This window comes from Juglans microcarpa x Juglans regia, chromosome 2D (assembly GCF_004785595.1).
Source record: "Juglans microcarpa x Juglans regia isolate MS1-56 chromosome 2D, Jm3101_v1.0, whole genome shotgun sequence".
Classification (NCBI taxonomy): domain Eukaryota; kingdom Viridiplantae; phylum Streptophyta; class Magnoliopsida; order Fagales; family Juglandaceae; genus Juglans; species Juglans microcarpa x Juglans regia.
Genome location: NC_054596.1, coordinates 19,224,315 through 19,244,005, shown reverse-complemented (window position 1 = coordinate 19,244,005; position 19,691 = coordinate 19,224,315). Strand labels below are relative to the sequence as shown.

The 19,691-nt window shown below is 42.0% G+C and overlaps 1 protein-coding gene across 2 annotated transcripts; it reads right to left on the bottom strand.

Annotated features, from left to right (window-relative positions):
* Positions 1-12,989: 12,989 nt before the first annotated feature.
* Positions 12,990-17,330, bottom strand: LOC121249062. 2 transcript variants are annotated; one of them, XM_041147716.1, is made up of 5 exons: positions 17,174-17,330; positions 15,636-16,057; positions 14,263-15,535; positions 14,019-14,165; positions 12,990-13,878 (listed from the first exon to the last, which is right to left on the bottom strand). In XM_041147716.1, the coding sequence occupies exons 2-5, from the start codon at positions 15,684-15,686 to the stop codon at positions 13,256-13,258; spliced, it is 2,094 nt and encodes a 697-aa protein (XP_041003650.1). In that variant the 5' UTR covers positions 15,687-16,057; positions 17,174-17,330; the 3' UTR covers positions 12,990-13,255. The 2 variants fall into 2 exon arrangements, with proteins under 2 accessions (XP_041003650.1, XP_041003651.1); XM_041147717.1 differs by lacking the exon at positions 17,174-17,330 and adding an exon at positions 16,835-17,155.
* Between the last annotated feature and the right edge of the window lie 2,361 nt (positions 17,331-19,691).

Genomic DNA, 19,691 nt, shown 5'->3' with positions numbered 1-19,691 from the left:
GTTGGACACTCAAGGGCTTGGGAATGTCCTTAAGCCTTTTAAATTTGAAGAGTTCTGGGCAAGAGATTCCTCTAGTGTTTATGTCATTAAAGAAGCATGGAGTCTTCTCATAAATGGATCACCAACATTTGTTCTCTCTCAAAAGCTCAAGGCTGTTAAGCAAGCCTTCAAACATTAGGATAGGAATTGTTTTGGTCATATTCAAACCTTTATAAAACATTTGACCACTCAATTAAATCATCTCCAATCTCAACCACCATCTAGCAATTCCATGCATCAAGAGGAACTCATTAGTGTTTGTCTTACTGAGCAACTCAAAAGAGAAGAAATTATGTGGAGATAAAAATCTCGGTTTCATTGATTGACAACCATAGACCTGAGTACTAAATTATTCCACATGACGGCCACAATGAGAAGGAGAATGAATGACATTAATTGCTTAAAAAATGCCTCGAATCAATCGGACACTAATCCTTCAAATATTCAAAACATGTTTCTTGATCACTTCCTAACAATTTATCAAATAACCTGCCCACCAGATCCAGAAGAATTAGCAAATCTTTTCATTGAAAAAATCTCTGATGGGGATAATGAACAACTCTTTAGGATCCCATTGATTATGAAATCATTTCCAAAATAAAGCAAATTCCTTCCACCAAATCCCTCAGGTCTAATAGGTTCACTGGTTTCTTTTGCAAGCACTATTGGGACCTTGTCAAGGAGGACCTCATTGTTGCCATCAAAACTTTTTGCACCAATGGACATTTTTTGAAAGAATTAAACCACACTCATATTGTTCTCATTCCCAAAACATACTCCCCCAACACAGTCCATCAATTCAAACCAATTAGTGTATCAAATGTTTGTTATAAAATCATAACAAAAATCCTCACTAACAGACTCAAATTGGTCATACATTAATTTATATCCCCCCACCAAACTACTTTTTTCCCTAGTAAGATTGTCTAAGAAAATACCATTTTTGCCCAAGAAATGTTCCATAAGCTAAAAAAAATGGAAGACAAAGCCTTATGACTATTAAAATAGACATGGAAAAAGCTTTTGACTTTATAGAATGAGATTTTTTTACTTGGCATCTTTTCTTATCTTGGTTTTCATCACTCTTGGATAAACTGGATTAAAAAAAGCGTAACTTTAGTCTCCTACTCGGTGGTAATCAATGGAAATGCTCATGGATTAATCCAGCCAACAAGGGGTTAAGACAAGAAGATCCCATATCCTCCTTCCTGTTCATTCTAGGAAGTGAAGTACTTTCTAGGTTAATTTGCAAAGAGATCTTGAAAACATTAGAGGAATGAGCATTAGAAACAATGGCCACTCTATTACACATTTACTCTTTGCTGATAATCTCATATTGTTTGGGACATCCACTGCACAAAATGCTCAATCTTTCATCAATTGTCTTGGTCAAAAAATTCACACTGGAAAATCATTTGTCCTGTTAAGCAAAAATACTACAATCAATACAATCAGGACTGCAAAAGAAATCCTTAAGTTTAAGCTTTCCTTATTTAGAATAAAATATCTAGGCCTTCCACTAAATTTAGGGGATCCAACCAAACAACATTTCAATGAAATTTTGAAAAAAAATTAATGGTAAACTAGATGGATGGAAATCTAAACTACAAACTCAAGTAGGTAGACTCATCAGAGCAGTAGCCAGTTCCATTCTCTCATATACCATGTCCTCTCTTTGGATTCCAAACTCCATTAATAGGACCATAGACAAAACTTTCATGAAGTTCTAGTGGAGTTTTAACCCAAAAAAAAAATTGGACAGTTTCACTCCAAAGGCTTAGGATCCATCTGTAAATCCAATTCCATTGGAGGTCTTGGGATTAGGCTAACAACTAATTTCAATAGAGCTCTCTTGAGTAAGTTAGGATGACATCTTATAAGTGAGCAAAATAGCAACTGGGAAGCCTTTCTTTATGCTAAATACCTGAAAAATTCATCTTGGCTCTCAGCCTCAGCCAAACTATCATACTATAGATTCTAGAAGGGGCTCTTGAAGTAAAGAAATCCCATAGCTTCCAGTTTCTATTTCCAAATCAAGAATGAGATAAAAACAAAGTTTGGTCTGATCATGGGATTCTTTCATTAGCACCTGCAACCCCCACCCCTTTGTCTTCGTCAATACCTCAAGGCCCCCAATTGAGGGTCTCTGAACTCACCTTAGAAAAACTAAAGAGACAAAACAACCTCCTACTGCAGGCCCTCTTTTCATAGGATACAGTGCATGAAATTAAAAAAATCCTACTTTCACAGTTCCAATTCCACAATCTAAGTGATTCCCCCAATCGAATCCGCCATTCATTTGAAAAATTATTTGTTAAATTTGCATATTCTACAATTGTCATCAATCAAAATGACCTCAATACTCCCTATCATTCATCAACATGGAAAAAAATCTGGTCTTTGAATATGCAAGATCGTCTAAAGCTTTTTCTTTGGAAATTTCTAAACAATATCTTGCCAACAAGGTCTCTATTGAGTATTTGCATACACTTCACTGAGGATAAAAAATTGTGCCCTATTTGTCTTATGGAAGAGGAAACAATAACCCATCTCTTTTTGAAATGTCCTTTCACTAGAATTTTGTGGAGACAATCACCTTAGCTACTTGACATTTCAACCCTAAGCTAGGCATTACATTGGCAACTAGATAAATCTGATACTTAATCCTGCAAGCAACATGAACATCTCTTCAAAAGAAAATCACCAATTTCAATTGTTTGTTGTACTTGCTATGGATAACATTTGGTACACCAGAAATCTGATAATTTATGAGATCTCAGGCCCTACCATATAACATGAGAGGGGAGTTTATTTCCCACCTTAGGCTGCGTAGGGTTCATTCCCCTCAAGGCCCAAGCCGGCCAACAGAGGAATGAGGGCCGAACCAGGCCTGAGAAGGCCCATCAGACATGGTGACTAGTCACATGTTCAAACCACAGTCCACACCACCGAACAACAAGCATGCCACATTAAATGGACAGAGGGACCAGCACACAATGACAAAGCAAGACACGAGCCACAAAATAGAAAGAATTGGAGGTGTCCCTCACCTCCCGAACCTTTATCTTGGTGGATCTTGCAGGTCAACAGAGAGGAATTATTGAATTTTCCAGGATACAAAACACATTAACATAACATTTCATTTCTAAAAATCTCAAGGTCTATAAAGTACACTATTGTGCATGGGATTGGAAAAACACTGAGTGCACTTTGCCTTTCCTTCCTCCATCTTTACGTTCTTATGGCTCCCAAGAACTCTTCACATATTACTCCCAAAAGCTCCAAGCATGTCAAACCCTTTAACTCCTCACAGATTCTCAAGGGTTTAGACCTTCCAGAGGTTCGTACCGAGTCACAACGGTTCGACGGGTTCTCCTGGCGATAGGTGGTGACTCCTGGCAAATTGGAGTCTCTGAAAATAACCTTTAAGCTTCTAGGGATCGTCAAGTCTAAGGTGCCGGCGCCCCAAGAAGGAGAGGTGGACTATGAAGATTACGCCTCGAAGGTAGCCTTGTATCCTAGCATGTTCTCTAACGGCATTCGGATGCCTTTCTGCCTTCCAGTTTGCGACATGTTAGACTACCTTCATTTGGCACCTACACAACTTCATCCAAACATATGGAGGATCTTGGTGTCTTGTTGCATCATCTGACAACAAGCGTTGGAGGAGGCGGGTTCAGAATATCTTGACCTCACTACTTGCAAGTTCCTCCTCACTCACAACCTCTTGAAACAACACGGTAACACATGCAACTTTAGGTCCATTCATGCATTGGCCCGTTTGGAGCCGCAGTATGACCGAGTGAAGGGGTGGAACCAGTATTTCTTTTTCCTGTCCTGCAAAGGATGGAAGTATCCGGTTGGCTAGATAAATCGGTGCGACTATCCCATTCGTTGGCATGGACAAAAGCTTCAAGTTCTCGGAAACTCTTGAGGAAGTGAGCTAGATTGAGACTGTCCGAGCCTGGGTGAGGGCTCACACAAAAGATATTTACTCTGAGGCCCTATTGGATGAGAGTAGCCTCTGGCAATTCCTGGCTCCCCCGGCCAATACGCATTTTGCCGATCGGACTATACTGTTGCAACCGACTGTTCCTCAAGTTTGTAGGCATTCCCCCAGCCCTTCAATGGTAGGAAAAGGGAAGAAACCAATGAGGGACATTTCCGCTAAGAGCAGTTCTGACTAGGCACCATTACGTTTTCTTCTTCTTCTCCACATGAGGCGGGTGGCGCTGAGGCCCTTCAACAGGTTTGGGCTAACCCCCGATGGCTGACGTTACTTAGTCTGGGGGCTCTCCCAATCCCTTCAGAGATTCTTTCTCCAACCCCGTCGGGCAATGTAGGAGGAATTGTGGAACTTTCACTGGGGGAGGAATTGCTCTCCTTACGGTTTTATGGAGTTCTTTTGCACCCTCCTACTTGAGTGTCCTAAATAGTGGTCCCCTCTCTTGAGATTGATATCAAGATTATTCCTTTGCCAGTGTCTGAAGAATATCCTACTGGGGGTGAGGATTCTTAAACCGGATTTCTATCTTAGAGTCTCCCATTACTTATTCCCCTAAAGTCGAGGTTGTCTTGACTGAAGCCATTTCTAAGGGGAGTGGAGGTGATGAGATCGTGCCTAGGAAGGAAATAGCGAGGGTTGTGTCTGGGGCTGCTAGGCTTCTAGTTGATGAATCCGAAGCTAAGGCCATGGTGGTGCCAGTTGAGGTCAATAAAACTTCGACTGTTGTCACTGAGGTTGGGGCTTCATTATCCTTCACTGACACCATCTTAGCCTTAGCATCGATAAGAGCTGGTGGTGAGGTGGTGATGGGAGCGGCGAGGGAGACCGAGGTAGTTCTCCTTGGCCTTGGCATTGGTTTGTTGGCAACCGGTGAGGCTTTGGCAGTTCCGACGAGCCTAGGGGTCGGAGGGGATCCCGACCATGTAGTAGAAGATGAAGGTGAAGGTTAGGGACGCCCATTCCCGACGGAGTTTACGAGGGATGTTGACGCATTGGGGGCCGATGGCATTTTGGTCGGGAATCACTCTAAGGGAAGGGATTATTATGTCCCGAGCTTGGTGGTAGAAGGGGGCCTATTTTGAATTTGTCCAAGAGATGGCTGGGAAGTTCAAAGGGTTCTTTTCTGGGGTTGATTATTAACTCGTCGCATTCCTCTTTAAGTTTTCTTGGCATATTTTTCTTTTATAAATGACTTTAAGACTTTTATGGCAGGGTGTGGAACTGTTGGCGGCTTTCGTTGTGGTTGACTGTGAGGGGTTGGAAGGCTAGAACCTAGCACTCCAATCCTTGGCACAATTGACCTTACATCTTGCCGAGGGGGGAGGAGAGAGAGAGAGAGAGAGAGAGAGAGAATAGGAGTTGGAGGAAGCCCTCATTAAGGTGCAACTCAATCCCCGGCAAAGGCAAAAGAGGATACTCTAATTTCGTCATCGAAAGGTCCAACTCAAGTCCGACCTGGCCCAGTCACGGGAGGAGGCCGATTCCCATCACCTTGAAGCGATGCTTAGTATGGAAGTGAGGAACAATATTCCGGAATCCCTCGATCGCCAATCAGAGAAGCTGGATAGGCTCCAGGCCAAGAACTCAAGGCTGACTAAACAACACGACTCTAATGCTCGGTTGTATAAATGGCTAGAAGGGAGATACGAGGAGCTTGACAAGTCCTCGCAGAACAATTCGAATTCTCTCAAGGCCAAGTCCTAAAGGGTGAAGGAGTTGGAGGCTGAGAATGCCTTGGCCCGTGCTGGGGAATCTAGTGAGAAAGGCCGAGTTGATGCATTGGAGATCAGGTTGGTTGAGGCTCATCGAACGATAGCTGCTCATGAAGCAACTATCAAGGACCTGGGTCCTGCCTAGGCCATGTTGAGGCCACCGTCCCTTAGCTGCACGCCGAGTTGTCACATGTCTATTTGGTTTGCGATGACGCTTGGTCTTACGGCTATCTGGAATGCTTGGAGAGAATGAGGGACCATGTGCTCGTTAACCCTCAAAGCGAGTTGAGGTCTCTGAAAGTGAAGGAGCTACCCCCGGACCCAGCCGCGCTGAAGCGAGGTGCCTCAATAGGAAATGACTTGATCTCAAGCACCCTCTCAAACAAGCCCCATAGTTGAACCCTGATTGCCTTGTGTCATTTCTTCTTGTACTTTGTATTTCTATTTTTCTCCATTTGTACCTGTACTTTGTAACAATATTAATGGATTCGAGTGTATTTCTTTGCCTTTTCATGTTCCTTACTCTTCCTTTTGTCTTTCCCTTTTCGTATACTGGGAGTATAACTGGCGAGGGGAGGCTATGCATAATGGATAATAAATAACACTTAATTGTAATTGTGATTGTGGAGTTTGCAAACCTGGACCATTTTGATGGGGCATGACGGGGGTTTGAGACACTTTTTTAGTTGTCATCTCTTCGTAGGGGGAGACACACCCGAGAGTTGAAGTCGAGCAATTGAAATACTAGACCTGCACTCTTCCGAGGAGGGGTCGAGATGCCTTAGGCAAACTCACCTCTTTGGTTCCTCAAAGAGGTAAATTTTCAGACATCTAAGGAGTTGGTTCGCTCTTCGCTGTGATGGGTGTCGGGATGAGTTGTCCTCCTTCGCGAAGGGGAGAAGTTGTTCCAAGTCGTACCCTCCCTTTAGTTCCACATGGGGAGGTAAGTCAAACAGTTTAAAACCGGACCCTCTCCCGCCTATTGATGTCATAGCGAAGGTAAGTTGTCGGTGAGGGAGATTATGCTCTTGAAAAAGGGAGTCGAGGCATAGCTGGAGAGTGTTTTAGGGTGAGACACAATTAATTCTTGGAAAACCATACTTTCATTAATAGAGTTTACATTGTTAGCCATAGTAATATAACTTACACGTTTTACATTTTTCAATAATAAAACTTCTGCAGATACTTGGCATTCTAGGAGTGTGGCAATTCATTCCCTTGAGAGTCTCGAAGCCAGTAGGAGTCCGGGGGGTTGTTGGTGGTTACCATGTAGGGGCACTCCCACTGGGGACCTAGTTTTCCTTTGTCTTGGGTGGTCATCCCTGTTTACTTTAGCACCATGTCGCCTATCATAAATGTTCTTGGTCGTATCCGTTTGTTAAAACGTCGTTTGGCTCTCTCTTATTGGCTGTCGTCCTTATTTCTGCTTCAAGCCTAAATTCTTCCAGCAAGTCAAGCTGCACTTTTAGTCGCTCGTCGTTGGAGTTTTGCTCGAAGTGTTGCAACCTATATGTAGGGATCCCAACCTCGACGGGTGGCATTGCCTCATGTATGTAGGTGAGAGTGAAGGGGGTTTCTCCCGTCGAGGTTCTCACTGTGATTCGATATGCCCACAATACACTAGGGAGTTCTTCTGCTCGGGTGCCTTTCCTGTCACCAAGTTTCTTCTTGGAAATCCCCATTAGCGTCTTTTGGTTGCTTCAACTTTCCTGTTGGAGTGTGGATGTCCTGGAGACGAATATTGAAATTTGATTCTCTGGTCCCAGAACCAGTCCCGATTGTGGTCAGAGTCGAACTACCTTTCGTTGTCTAATATAATGATGCAGGGAATATCAAATCTACAAACTACCATATTCCACAAGAATCAGTTGATGTTGCTTACCGTGATTGTTGTCAAAGCTTCAGCCTCTACCCACTTAGTGAAGTGGTCCATCGCCACCATTACAAAATTTATTCCCCATTGCCCAAAGGGAGGGGGCCTATCAGGTCAACTCCCCATTGGGCGAACGACCAAGGCGAGGCGATTGATGTCAACTCCTCAGGCGAGCAATGGGGTATCTTAGAGTATTCTTGACATTTTCTACACTTCCGAACGAATTCTTCTACATCTTGGAGAGCATGAGGCCAGTAGTAGCCCACCCTCTTTACTTTGCCTACCAACGCCTTTCCCCTGGAGTGGTCACCACAAATTCCCTCGTGTATCTCTACCAACACGTATTAGGCTTCTTCGAATGAGACACCTTAGGAGAGGCATAGACTAACATCTCTTGTACAGGACTCCTTCAAGTAAGGTGTAACATGTTGCTCTATTCCTGATCTTTCTAGCTTCCCAACTATTATCAGGTAGCTCATTGGCATCTATTTACTTGATTATGTCCAACGCCCACTCCAGGGCTCCCAATTTTATCTCTACGACTTCAAAAGTCTTGACCACCATTTGCTTTGGCAGAGGAGAATCTTCTTGCCATGACACTGCTCATGCCAACTTGTCCGCCTTTTGGTTCTCGGACCTCGGCACTTGTTGGATATGAAAGTATTTGAAGTGGGTGCCTTCTATCAGCGCTAATTACTTCTTCAATTTTTCGCTCTTCATAGCAAACTCTCCTCTTACCTGGGTAACCACTACTAGAGAATTGGCATGCATCTCTATTTCTTTGGCGCCCAAATTTCTGGCTATCATCAAACCAGACAACAATGCCTCGTACTCTACCTCATTGTTGGTGGTTTAAATACCAACTTGATAGCGTAATCATGCTCTTCCCTCGTATCTGTAACAATATGCACCCACATTCTCCCTCCAGCCCGACAGGACGAGTCGTCAACGTAGACCTGTCAGGATTTCATTAGATGTGCATGTTCGACTTCTTCTGGGAAGCTGGTGAATTTTGCCACAAAATCTACCAACATCTATCCTTTAATAGCATTTCAGGGTACATATTCGATGTCTAACTCGCTCAGCTCCATTGCCCAGTTCGTCAGGCCCCCCAAGGCATCTGGTCTTTGTAAGATTTTCTTCAAGGGAGTTTCGGTCAAAACCCTCATCGGTTGAGCTTGGAAATATGGGCGAAGGCGTCGGTTAATTACCACTAAGGCGAAGGCAAGCTGGTCCATGCGTGGATATCTGGCCTCTGCTCCTCGATAAGCCCAGCTGGTGTAATACATTGGCTTTTGGACCCCCTCATTCGTCTCCTACCAAGGCTGAGGAAGCCGCATACAGGGAGACTGCCAAGTATAAAATTAAGGTCTGGTGAGGTATTTTTTGACAGCCTTGAATGCTCGGTCGCACTCGTCATCCCATATTCATGCCTTTCGCAACACCTTAAAAATGGTAGGTATTTGTCAATGGACCTCAATACGAATCTATTAAGAGCCGCTACCAAGCCAGCAAGTTTCTACACTTCGTTGATATTTCGAGGTGGGGCCATGTGGAGTATAGCCTCCACTTTCTCCGGACTAGCTTGTATTCCCCATTTCAAAACCATGAAACTTAGGAACTTCCCTGAGCCCACTCTAATGGCACACTTCACTAGGTTAAGTTTCATATGGCAATGTCGTAATACTGAAAAGGCTTCACAGAGGTTGGCAAAGTGTTGTTCAAGAGCTCGACTCTTGACTAGCAAATCATCCACGTAGACCTCCATATTTCTCCCCATCTGATCTTTAAACATGCGGTTGACCAGTCGCTGATAGGTGGCCCCTGCATTTTTAATCCAAACGACATGGCCGAGTAGCAGTACAACCCCTTATCAGTTACGAACAAAGTATTCTCCTCGTCGTCGGGATTCATGTAGATTTGGTTGTACCCAAAGTAGGCATCTATAAAGCTCAGCATGCGATGACCTGCAGTGGAGTCAATGATCAGATCGATGCAGGGTAGCGGGAAGCTATCCTTTGGACATGCCTTATTCAAGTCAGTGAAGTCAACACATATTTTCTGTTTTTTGTTTTGCTTCTTCACAAACACAAAGTTGAACAGCTAGTCCAGGTAATGTGCCTCCCGTATGAGGCCTGTCGCGAGTAACTGGTCAACCTCTGCATCGATGGCGGCATTCTTCTTAGCACTAAAGTTTTGGCGTTGATGTCTGACCCCTTTGGCTTCCAGGTCCATGCTCAGGTGGTGTTGCATCCTGCCATCGCTTGACTTCAATTCTTGTACGTAACACTCTCGTATCAAAACTTGCTCACCTCGGATTTCACCCACTTTATGGGAGGTTAGGAACTTCATCTTTAAGTGATAAGTTGAGGTCACTGCCCTTAGGCAACTAAGGGTAGGCCTGCCAAGTATGGTGTTGTATAACGAGGGAGCTTTTACCACTATGAAGTCAACCATGGCTAAGGCAGTATAAGGGGCCTTCCCTACTAAGACACATAGAGTGATTGTGCCTACCGGTTGGACCATATTCCCCGAGAACCCTTTCAACGACATGCATGCTAGCCGAAGACGGGCGGGATAAATCCCCATCAAGGTGAAGGCTTCCCAAAAAAGGATATCGACAGAGCTGCCATTGTCGACGAGGATCCTTCTGCTAGTGAAGTTGGCAATTAGCATAATTACTACTAGAGCGTCATCGTGAGGACCGCCTCCTCGTCTTCCGCTCCAAAGGAGATGACAGGCAAGGGTTCACCCTTCTATGCTTAGTGTGACGGTATTCAGCCGAGTACACCTCTTGGTACCATGCCCGCCTAGTGTGTGCCTTCCTGCAGGATAAGGTAGCACCCTCACCGGCAAACCCTCCCACAATGGTTCTAATTTCGCCCAATGGGGGGCCTTATTGGGGCGGAGTTTGGGAGTGACCTTAAGGTGGCCTACTTTGGCCGTTCTTCATCTCGGGCTTCCTTCCCTCCTTGGCATGTTGGGTCTTTATACACTTCTCTCTCGTGACCTTTTTCTCTACTCCGATCTCCTCGATTGCTCCATCTCTTCTCTCTCCTCCTTCAAGAAAATGCAATCCTCCATGTTATGGGTGGTGGACTGGTGGTAGGTGCAATAACGGCGATTATTGCTCATGTAGCCTACTTCTCGAGTCGCGGGCAGGTCTTCTTTCTGGATAGCGAGTGATGCCCGGTAGAATCGAAACCTCAGGCCTCTCGTGGAGGCTTCTTCCCTCATATTGTCATGTAGTTTCTTCTCCGTCTTCTCGCGGACCTTGCCCTTGCCCAACGCTTTTCCCTTTCTATTGGCCAGCTCCAGTTCTTTCTTCCTAGGCTCCATCAAGGCTCGAAGTGTGTCTTCGACATTGATAAAGTTGTCGGCCTGATCCATAAATTCTCGCAGCATGGCGGGAGTTCTCCTGACTAATTCTACCATGAACTGGGACCGAGGCCATACTCCCCCTAACAGTGCTGCCAAAGTTATTTTCTCATCTTGGTCATCTGTTGTCATGTACTCCTTGTTAAACCTAGACAGGTATTCCTTTAGGCCCTCATCCTCCCCCTGCTTAATGGTGAGAAGATACGCCACAAGGCAACTCCTTCTTTAACTTATCATAAATGTGTGAGGAACAGGCGGGCCAGCCCCCCGAAACTATGGATCTGGGCATTAGAGACCCGAACCACACTCTGGCTGGTCCCCTCAAAGTCAGCAGGAAGGCCATGTAGGCTACTTTCCCTAGGAAACCATGTAAAGTCATGTGGGCTCTGAAGGTCTCCAGGTGTTCAATGGGATCCCTAGTCCCGTCGTACATGTCCATAAAAAGAACTCGGCTTGGGTGGCAGCAACACGACCATTACCTCAGTGCTATAGGGTAGGCCAGTGTTGGTGAGCAGCTGGTCTACTCATGATGACATACCCATCTCTTTCGCCATCTCTGTGTACTTCCCTTTGAGGTTATGCAACTCGCTCAGCATGTTCCTCCTTTCTTCCTCTGCATCACCTCCTCCTACATTTTTGGATTCCACATGCTCGCTGTTGCTTGGTTCTGTGTCATTTTCTAGTCCTAGTGGCTACTCTGAGTGTCTCATTCTCCTTTCAGAGGGTCTCTACTTCGGTAGTCAGCTTTCCCATCAGTTGTTCCATCACCGCGTGCCTTGCTTCCATGTTCACTGATGTCGCTTCTTCTTGTCCCTGAATTGTTTAAGAATGGGTTGTCACAGGCATACGAAGGACACGTGAAGTCTATAGAGATCCCACAGACAACGCTATTGTTAACGTCGTGTTTCGTATTCCTTTGGGTCGGGTTCCAGCAACTCGAGTCTGGGCCTTGATACCTACACACTTCAAGAAAATAGAGGAAATAGGGGACTCGGGTGGAGGCCGAAGAGTGTCCAATGACTCCGATGCTTAAGTCAGTATATCTTCTTAATAATTTGTGCAAGTGCGTGAGCTTAGAGAGAGTTCTTAGTACCTAGGGGTCAGCTTTTATATAAGGGTTTTGGGTGGGGACCTCTCGTGCCTTGCCTTAGGGGGCTCACGTCACTTCGACTATTGTTTGGTCAAAATCCTTTAATGCGGCAAGGCTCATGGGGTGGCGCCATTAACGAAGCGTGGAGTTTGGAGAGCGACGCCATTAATGCGGCATAACTCCCTGACCAAACTTTAGCTTGCAAATGATCATTGTCTAGTCCTTCCATACCTTCTATCAGGAGATCGAGAGTCATTCCACCTGCCTGTACAAGTTTGAGGGCTAGGCATTATTGGAATGTGTCAGGGTAGCGAGTCTCATCTGTCCCTATCGTTTGTCTTTCCCGAGTGAAGGTTGCTTCGTGGGTTGATTTTGCTTACAAGTCGAGTGCTTCGCAAAGGCCCTCATGAACTTGTTACTCGGCCTACTAGAGGGAAAATCCCCTTCCAGTTGAATTCACAAAATAGGATGGGTTAAGCCCAAGTATGCAGAAAAGACTTGGAATATGTTGGACACTTGGACCCCTAATATGTTTCGAGTTACGCTCCAAGTATAAAGGACTGATTTCCGGGGTCCATGAGAGAATGAAGATTCAAAACATGCCTGAGTTGAGGACCGCTTGCTATTAAACACAAACCCATCACGAGAGAAAGATGTGCAAACCTAATTCATGCTTTTTGTCCAAAGCAGCAAAAACAACCAGAAACAATTCACATCCCTACTAGGACTAGCATAACTTGATGCATTTTGCTACTGTAACAGCGCTGGTATTCCACAACACCCTTCCTTGGCTTTACTGCTATCAAATGCAGGACGATGGCTTAACATGATCAGTTTATCACCAGTGTTTCATATGGCCCACACAAGCTTTTGATCGATATGCATAATTCATGGCAACACAAAAGCATGGCTTTCATTTTTATTGGTGAAAACTTTTAGATATTACAATGACCATAGAAGCTAGGCCACAGTTCGTAATAACAGACAAACCACCTCAGATAAACTGAACTTATCGAAAATCTACTGAAACAATGAACTTAAGTAACAGTCTGTTCTTCAAGCGGTGAACTTCCAAACATAACGAGTAAAAAGCAACCAAGACATAAAAACCCACCATCAAGCACCATGCGAAGCATACTGCAAAATCTATAATGATCTCAAAGAGCCCTGAGAATACCCTCACTTTGACTCCTACGAATAGAAATTTCTGGCCCGGATTTCTGAAGTTTGCTGCTGAAATCAAAGTTGTGCCGATCATGAGTTGTTGCCTTGGTTCCTGTTGGAGGCAGAAGTCCATGCCTGGCATTGGACCGTTTTGGTGAGGCCACTGCTTGACTTTTACGGCCATGAATTGACGAAGATGATGGCCGGTGAGCAGCTAAACCATGGCTAATCTTTCTAGTAGCCTTGTGATCTGATCTAATGCCACGATCCAACTGATGGGAACTGATGCCTGACCGAACTGACCGATCAGCAACATCCTTGAAGGTGCTGGCTTTGAGAGGCAACCGATTGAAGTAAGTCAAATATGGAAGTAGACCTTGCACATACTTCTTCAGTTGTTCATCTCCAACATTTTTTTGGCATGGGTTTCCTTCCAAGCTGATCGCTTGCAAGGAATTGTAGTTAGCTGCAAGTTGGCCAAGACATTTGGCCGTTGAGATTTTGTTGATACGCAGATCCAGCACATTGAGTTTTAACAGTCGGTGAAGACCCTCTACCTCGCTGATTTTATTTCCAGCCAAGTACAACTCCTTGAGAGCAGAGCAAGAAGCAAGGCCTTTGAAAAGAAAAAACAGAAAAGTTACTTAGAATGATTGAATGTCCATGAACTTTGATTAGCGAGGAATAGTTATCATGGAAAATAAACCAAAATTAGAAGCCAACATCTTTTAAAATAGAATCCAGAATATGGTATACCATGTCCAATTCTGAATATTCGGTTGTAGCTCAGGTTCAGGATGCGAAGTCGTGTAAGTTCTCGCAAACCATCAATGGTAGATATATTGTTTCTTGACAGATTCAACATATGAAGTCCTCGAGGAAGAGCACCCGCAGTTATCCTAGCTGGAAAAAAGTAAGGAGATCACAAATCATAAAGCACAATTCTCTCACAAGGGAAATAAGTATATAAGCAGATTAAGCAGATGTCAGAGAAGCAAACCTATCGCATTTCCGGACAGATTGAGCAGTCTCAGGCTTGTAAATGCACTAAGAAATGGAATCGTGACTAATCCATGGTTTGCCAGCTGAGCTGTTGTGGCTATGGCACTCAAAGAAGAAATATATCTTTTTGCAGCTTCCATGCCAGGATTGACCTTACCATCCACCTTTGCAGCAGTCAAACTGTTTAGGATATTGGAGTCTCTCTTTCCCAGGTCATCAGATTGGGATGAGTCATTTGCTTCTTCCACCGGACCGCAAAATCGAAGATCGTTAACCCACTCCTCAATGCGCTTGATCTTAAAATCCTTGCCAGGCAAATCATCCTGCTGGTAAACTGAGGATTCTCCTATAAGAGTTTCCACTGGCCTTACCTCATCCGTGGCAGGCATTATCCAGTCTTTGGCTAAACCAGAATAATTATGAGAATCATATCCATCATCATCTGAATTTCCAAGAGTATTTTTTTTAGCTTCATGAAAGCCATCATCTTTTACTTGTTCTTGCATGTCCTGCCTTTCAGACTCATGAGCTGATATCTCTCCTCGCCGCATGTTTAAAATATTTAGATCTTCAAAAGATCTTGACTGCAGTCCTGCACGTCTGTAAGGAGAACATATTCCAGAAATGGGTGCAGAGGCACCAATGTTGGGCAAAGAATATGATTTTACAATCAGAGGTGGACTACGAGGTGTAAGATCACCAGAGTCACCAGGACATTCACCATATAATTGTGTGTCAGAATTTTCATGGCCTTCCTTCTCTGAATGCAGCGGGTCTTCGATAGAGAAAATTGGTTCATTATTGATAAAGCCAGGATTTAATCGGAATGAATCCAAGGTAGGAATTTTTGTATACTCATCTGGCAGGCCCACTCCTTGATACTTGCTGGGACCTGGTTCCGCCATCGCTTTGTAGTCATGGAAGCCCTCACAAGAAAGCCCCTGATAGATCTCATCCTCAGTATCGTTTCCTGCAGACACCCCGCCCTCCTGGAACAAACCACTTCCTAGTGATTGACTTTTCTTAAGGTGCCCTCTCCACTTAAATCCAAACTCGCTCTCAATAATTAATTTGCTCCCCATGTCCACTGAATTCCAACCACTCTCAACAGAAGACACACTCGTAACATGCGTGTCAATCTCAGTATCTGCTTCCACCTTCAAAAACGATGGGTTAAAGTTGGTGTGGTTGGGTGAATCCATTGGGGCTTGACTTTGAGAAAAGACTTGCGATGTCTTATACATTTTATCAGCAGAATGTTGAACGGTTTTCTGCTTGAGAAAGAGAGTCAGAGTCAGAATAAGCCGTGACAGATAAGTCTAATTATACTCAAATGTAGAATCAACAGCCTTAAGTGAATCCTCCACTTACCTTTGGTTTGGGGGAATGAACTTGAGCACTGAAACATAAAAACCTAACCATTGCAGTTAAAAGGTTGAACCTAATGGAGCTACATCCACACACGGCCTGCTTTATCTTACATGAATACCCAGTGCTGACAAACCAAAACTATTTTTTTTTCCAACAAGAGTGATAAACTACCACCAAACATCTGATGACTTTAGCCAATGATGGCCTTAGCCATAATCAAGCGACAAACCCTCTGAAACACGGCAAAGTCTCCAAATGTGTGATGATCTTGATTTTGCCAAAACACAAACCAAAATCACTCCAGTGGAACTACCCCACACCCTCTTCAAGGTGCGAGAAGAGTTTGACTTTGTTGCAGCGGCCAGAGTGAACGAAAATCTTTGCCAACTAGGAGAAGCAAAACAAGCATAAGAGAAACCGGCCTGATATATAGGAAAGAAAAAGGATGATGAGTGACTTAGCTGCATATGTAGAGCTCCAACAAAGGGAGAGTGCATGTGCATATGTAGACAAGATGCTAATAGCAGAACCATGAAGAAATATGATAATTGGGCAGTAACTTCAAATATCAAAGGAAAACTCAATGAATAAAAAAAGGCAATAGATTTTAATCACTGCTATCTTGAAATTTGTTCTAGTTACAACTTTGTCTTTTCTGTTTTTATTTTTGCTAAATTCTTATAGTTGCATCCATAGTGTACTTGGGTTGCGCCTTTTGGGCTTACTAATAAATTTTACTAAAAAAAAAAAAAAAAAATTCTAGCTACATCTATCAAATTCTTTTCTTTTCGTCACATTGGGTAATGTACAGCACAGCATACACATAAATTGCAGTGGGTAAAATATGTTTTCCAATAGATTGGATTGAAAGAAAATAAACGAAGAAATTTAAAAAGCCACTAAAACCCAACCTGTTCAAATTTTAAGTTTCCTTAAGATCCGACGATCTCCAAAACAATTTTTATTAATCCATTGTTTCAGCGATAAAACTACGTATTCTATAGCAGACACAAGAGAAAAGACAATTTAAAAAAAAAAAAAAATCCAAACAATTCGATCCTTGGAAATCTCGAATTGAAAAAGAATATATGAAATGCCTTAAATATTAGATTGGAGATCAACCTGTAAAACCCTTCAACAAGCTAAAAACATGAATAGAGAACTAATTCCGTTCAAGTGTTCAAAATACAGGATTTTACCAGATAAAACGCATAAATTTTAATCTAATACGTTCCATTCACCTACTCGCCAAGCCTCTTTTGTTCCATATGTACATTAATCAGTCTCTCTCTCTCTCTCTCTCTCCCCCTCTCCGTTGGTATATATGAACGAATAACTGAACATGAATAACGCAGGATAAAAAAATGGGAGCCTTGATTATACCCAGTATAAGAAAGAACGTAAACGTTGATTTACAACCATGTATGCCCCAAGAAAACAAACAGTTTAGATTACCAAAAGAAACATGTTTTTGTTTTCAGAAAACAAACCCCAGAACAGAAACAAAGAGAAATGTAAGGTCGAGATAGAGATCTGACCTCTCTCTAGCCAGATTGTAAAACAACAGGCCTCGTTCTCAAAGAGCAAAACGCCGCCTTATTCTCCTCCTCAAGCTACAGAAAATAAAAAAAAGGCTACCTCACTGATTTATAAGCTAATCAACGGCCCTGATTTTCCATTGGTTTAAAGGACGAGACAAGGAACTGGATTCTCCTTGGCTGATCGGTGGTTAAAAAGGAATTTGATTTCTTATATGTATATAATATACATATATATAGAAATAAAAAGATCTTTCTAGCGTCCGCAAACGAAAGGATTTGTGTGGACGAGAGAAGGGCGGATCTTGTCGTTGCGTACGACGGTACGTGAAGTATGCCACCTGCCACAGCGCACGCGAGAAGTAAATATAGTTTTGAATCTTGATCAAATGTTAAAGTAATAAAAGTGCAGGGACGTGTGTTGAAAATTCTTTCATCATATTTAAATGAATAAGCTTATTTAAATACCTACTTCATCATTTGAAATTTGTGGTTTAAAAATTAAAAATGCAAATACAAAATGGATAGAAGAAATTTAAAAGTTTTAAATTTTAGTTTTTGTATTTTTAGATGATCTTTTGATTTGAATATAATTTTTGCATTTTTCTTTATTTTAAAATAAATCACATGCTATTAGATGGTTATGTCACGTTAAGAAAATCATTCGAACGATAAGTTTGTTTTTTATTTTTTATTTTATAATCAAGCAATAAAACATGTAATATCCAAAAAGGATTTATGTCTATCATATCATAAAATAAATTATAAATCTAATGTAGACAAATAAAATATGAGAGCGAAGTTGAATGTTGCAAGAAAAAACATTGAATGCTTATCCATGCTTACAGGGTATAATATTAATTGGGTAGATCTGACATTAAACATCCCTCCAGCCTGCGATATGGTAATTTTATTTATGAGCTTAGAGTATATAGCAAAAAACTTATATAACAAAAAAGTATATAGCAAAATTAGTAGGTAGGGAAGTCGAATTAAAAGGTTAGATCTTTGAGTACCTAATTTTACTTATAAGCGAACAGACCCAACACCTAAAATAAGTCTAAAAGGGACATGTTATCTCTTTAGCACTGCTCTTTTTTATGACAATGTTGTATTTATTTGTAAATAACATTTAGTCATTAGGCATATAATGGGATGGTTCATTTTAATAGACACATATAGAGGTCTCTACTCTCACCCCACTTAAAAATAGAATTAGCACGTTTATGAGTTATATTGTCTTCTTGCTCTTCCTCTCCTCTCTTAGGGCAAGAAGAAAAACAAAATAAAAATAGTAGAAAGTATTTCTCTCCATAGCAAGAAATTTTTCCTCTCTTTTGCACGAATCCTAAAACTCTATTGAAAATCCATCACAAGCTAATGAAGGTATGAAATCTCAATTTTATTGAACACATACTTTGATTATAGGAAAAGATTATCACATCTTGTGATTCTAACAATTGATATTAGAGCTACCTTCTTATTTTTCATGGTTGTGTTCTTTTTTATTTTTTCATTGTTGCGATTTGTGATTTGCTATTTCGCGGAGAAAGGCGTGAATTTTAGTCCATGCTTATCTCCGTTTTCGAAAAAATTATGTTTTTCTATTTGGGTCTTTGTCGACATTTAGGTGGAGATTTCTTCAGGACATTTTGAATAAATCATTGTTTTCTATTTTATATGAGGCGATTTTGTTCTTATTCCATTTCACATGAGGTGATTTTGTCTTTATTCTATTTCACATGAGGCGATTTTGTGCTTATTCCATTTCACATGAGGCGTTTTTTCATTGGGTAATTGTTTAAACTTTGAGTATTGACCAGAGTTTATTTTATGGTCTTGATTAATGATTGGTTGTTTTGATACAATATTGTATTGCAAAATTCCTCCTTTTATATGTTTATGAATTTAAAAAGTCTACTCTGTCGCCCCAAACGTACCGTTCGGTTTGACCGCTCGATGAATTTTTTTTTTTTACCGAATGATGAAGGAAGTAATTTTAAATGTATTGATGTATTTTTTTATTTTTTAAAAATATTTAAATACATTAAAAAATGTGAATAGAAAAATGAAAAAAAAAAGTTACTTTTGCAACTAGCGGTAACACCGAGCAGTGCTACTCGGGCGGCAGAGTAGCACCGCTCTTATGAATTTTGTGATATTGCTCCATATTTGTTAATGGAGAAAATGAATAAATAATCCATTTTGAGATAAATAGATATTTTGGTCATGTGGGTTATGTCATTTTGTTGTAATACCGATAGTTTGAAGTGACTATGTACCCACCTCTCATGGGACTACTCATGATAAATTATCGGAGTTGTCATATTGATCATGCTTCCACTTAATGACATTATACTATGATCCATACGGATAGTGAATTTGCCCCGTCGGCAAACCATTATTTGGTAGGATCCATTCTAAGATACTAGTTAACTGCTTGGCATTTGGTGGCCTAGTTCTATCATCTTGATAGCGGGTCATTTTAAGTCCTTGTATTTAATTATTTTGCTTTATC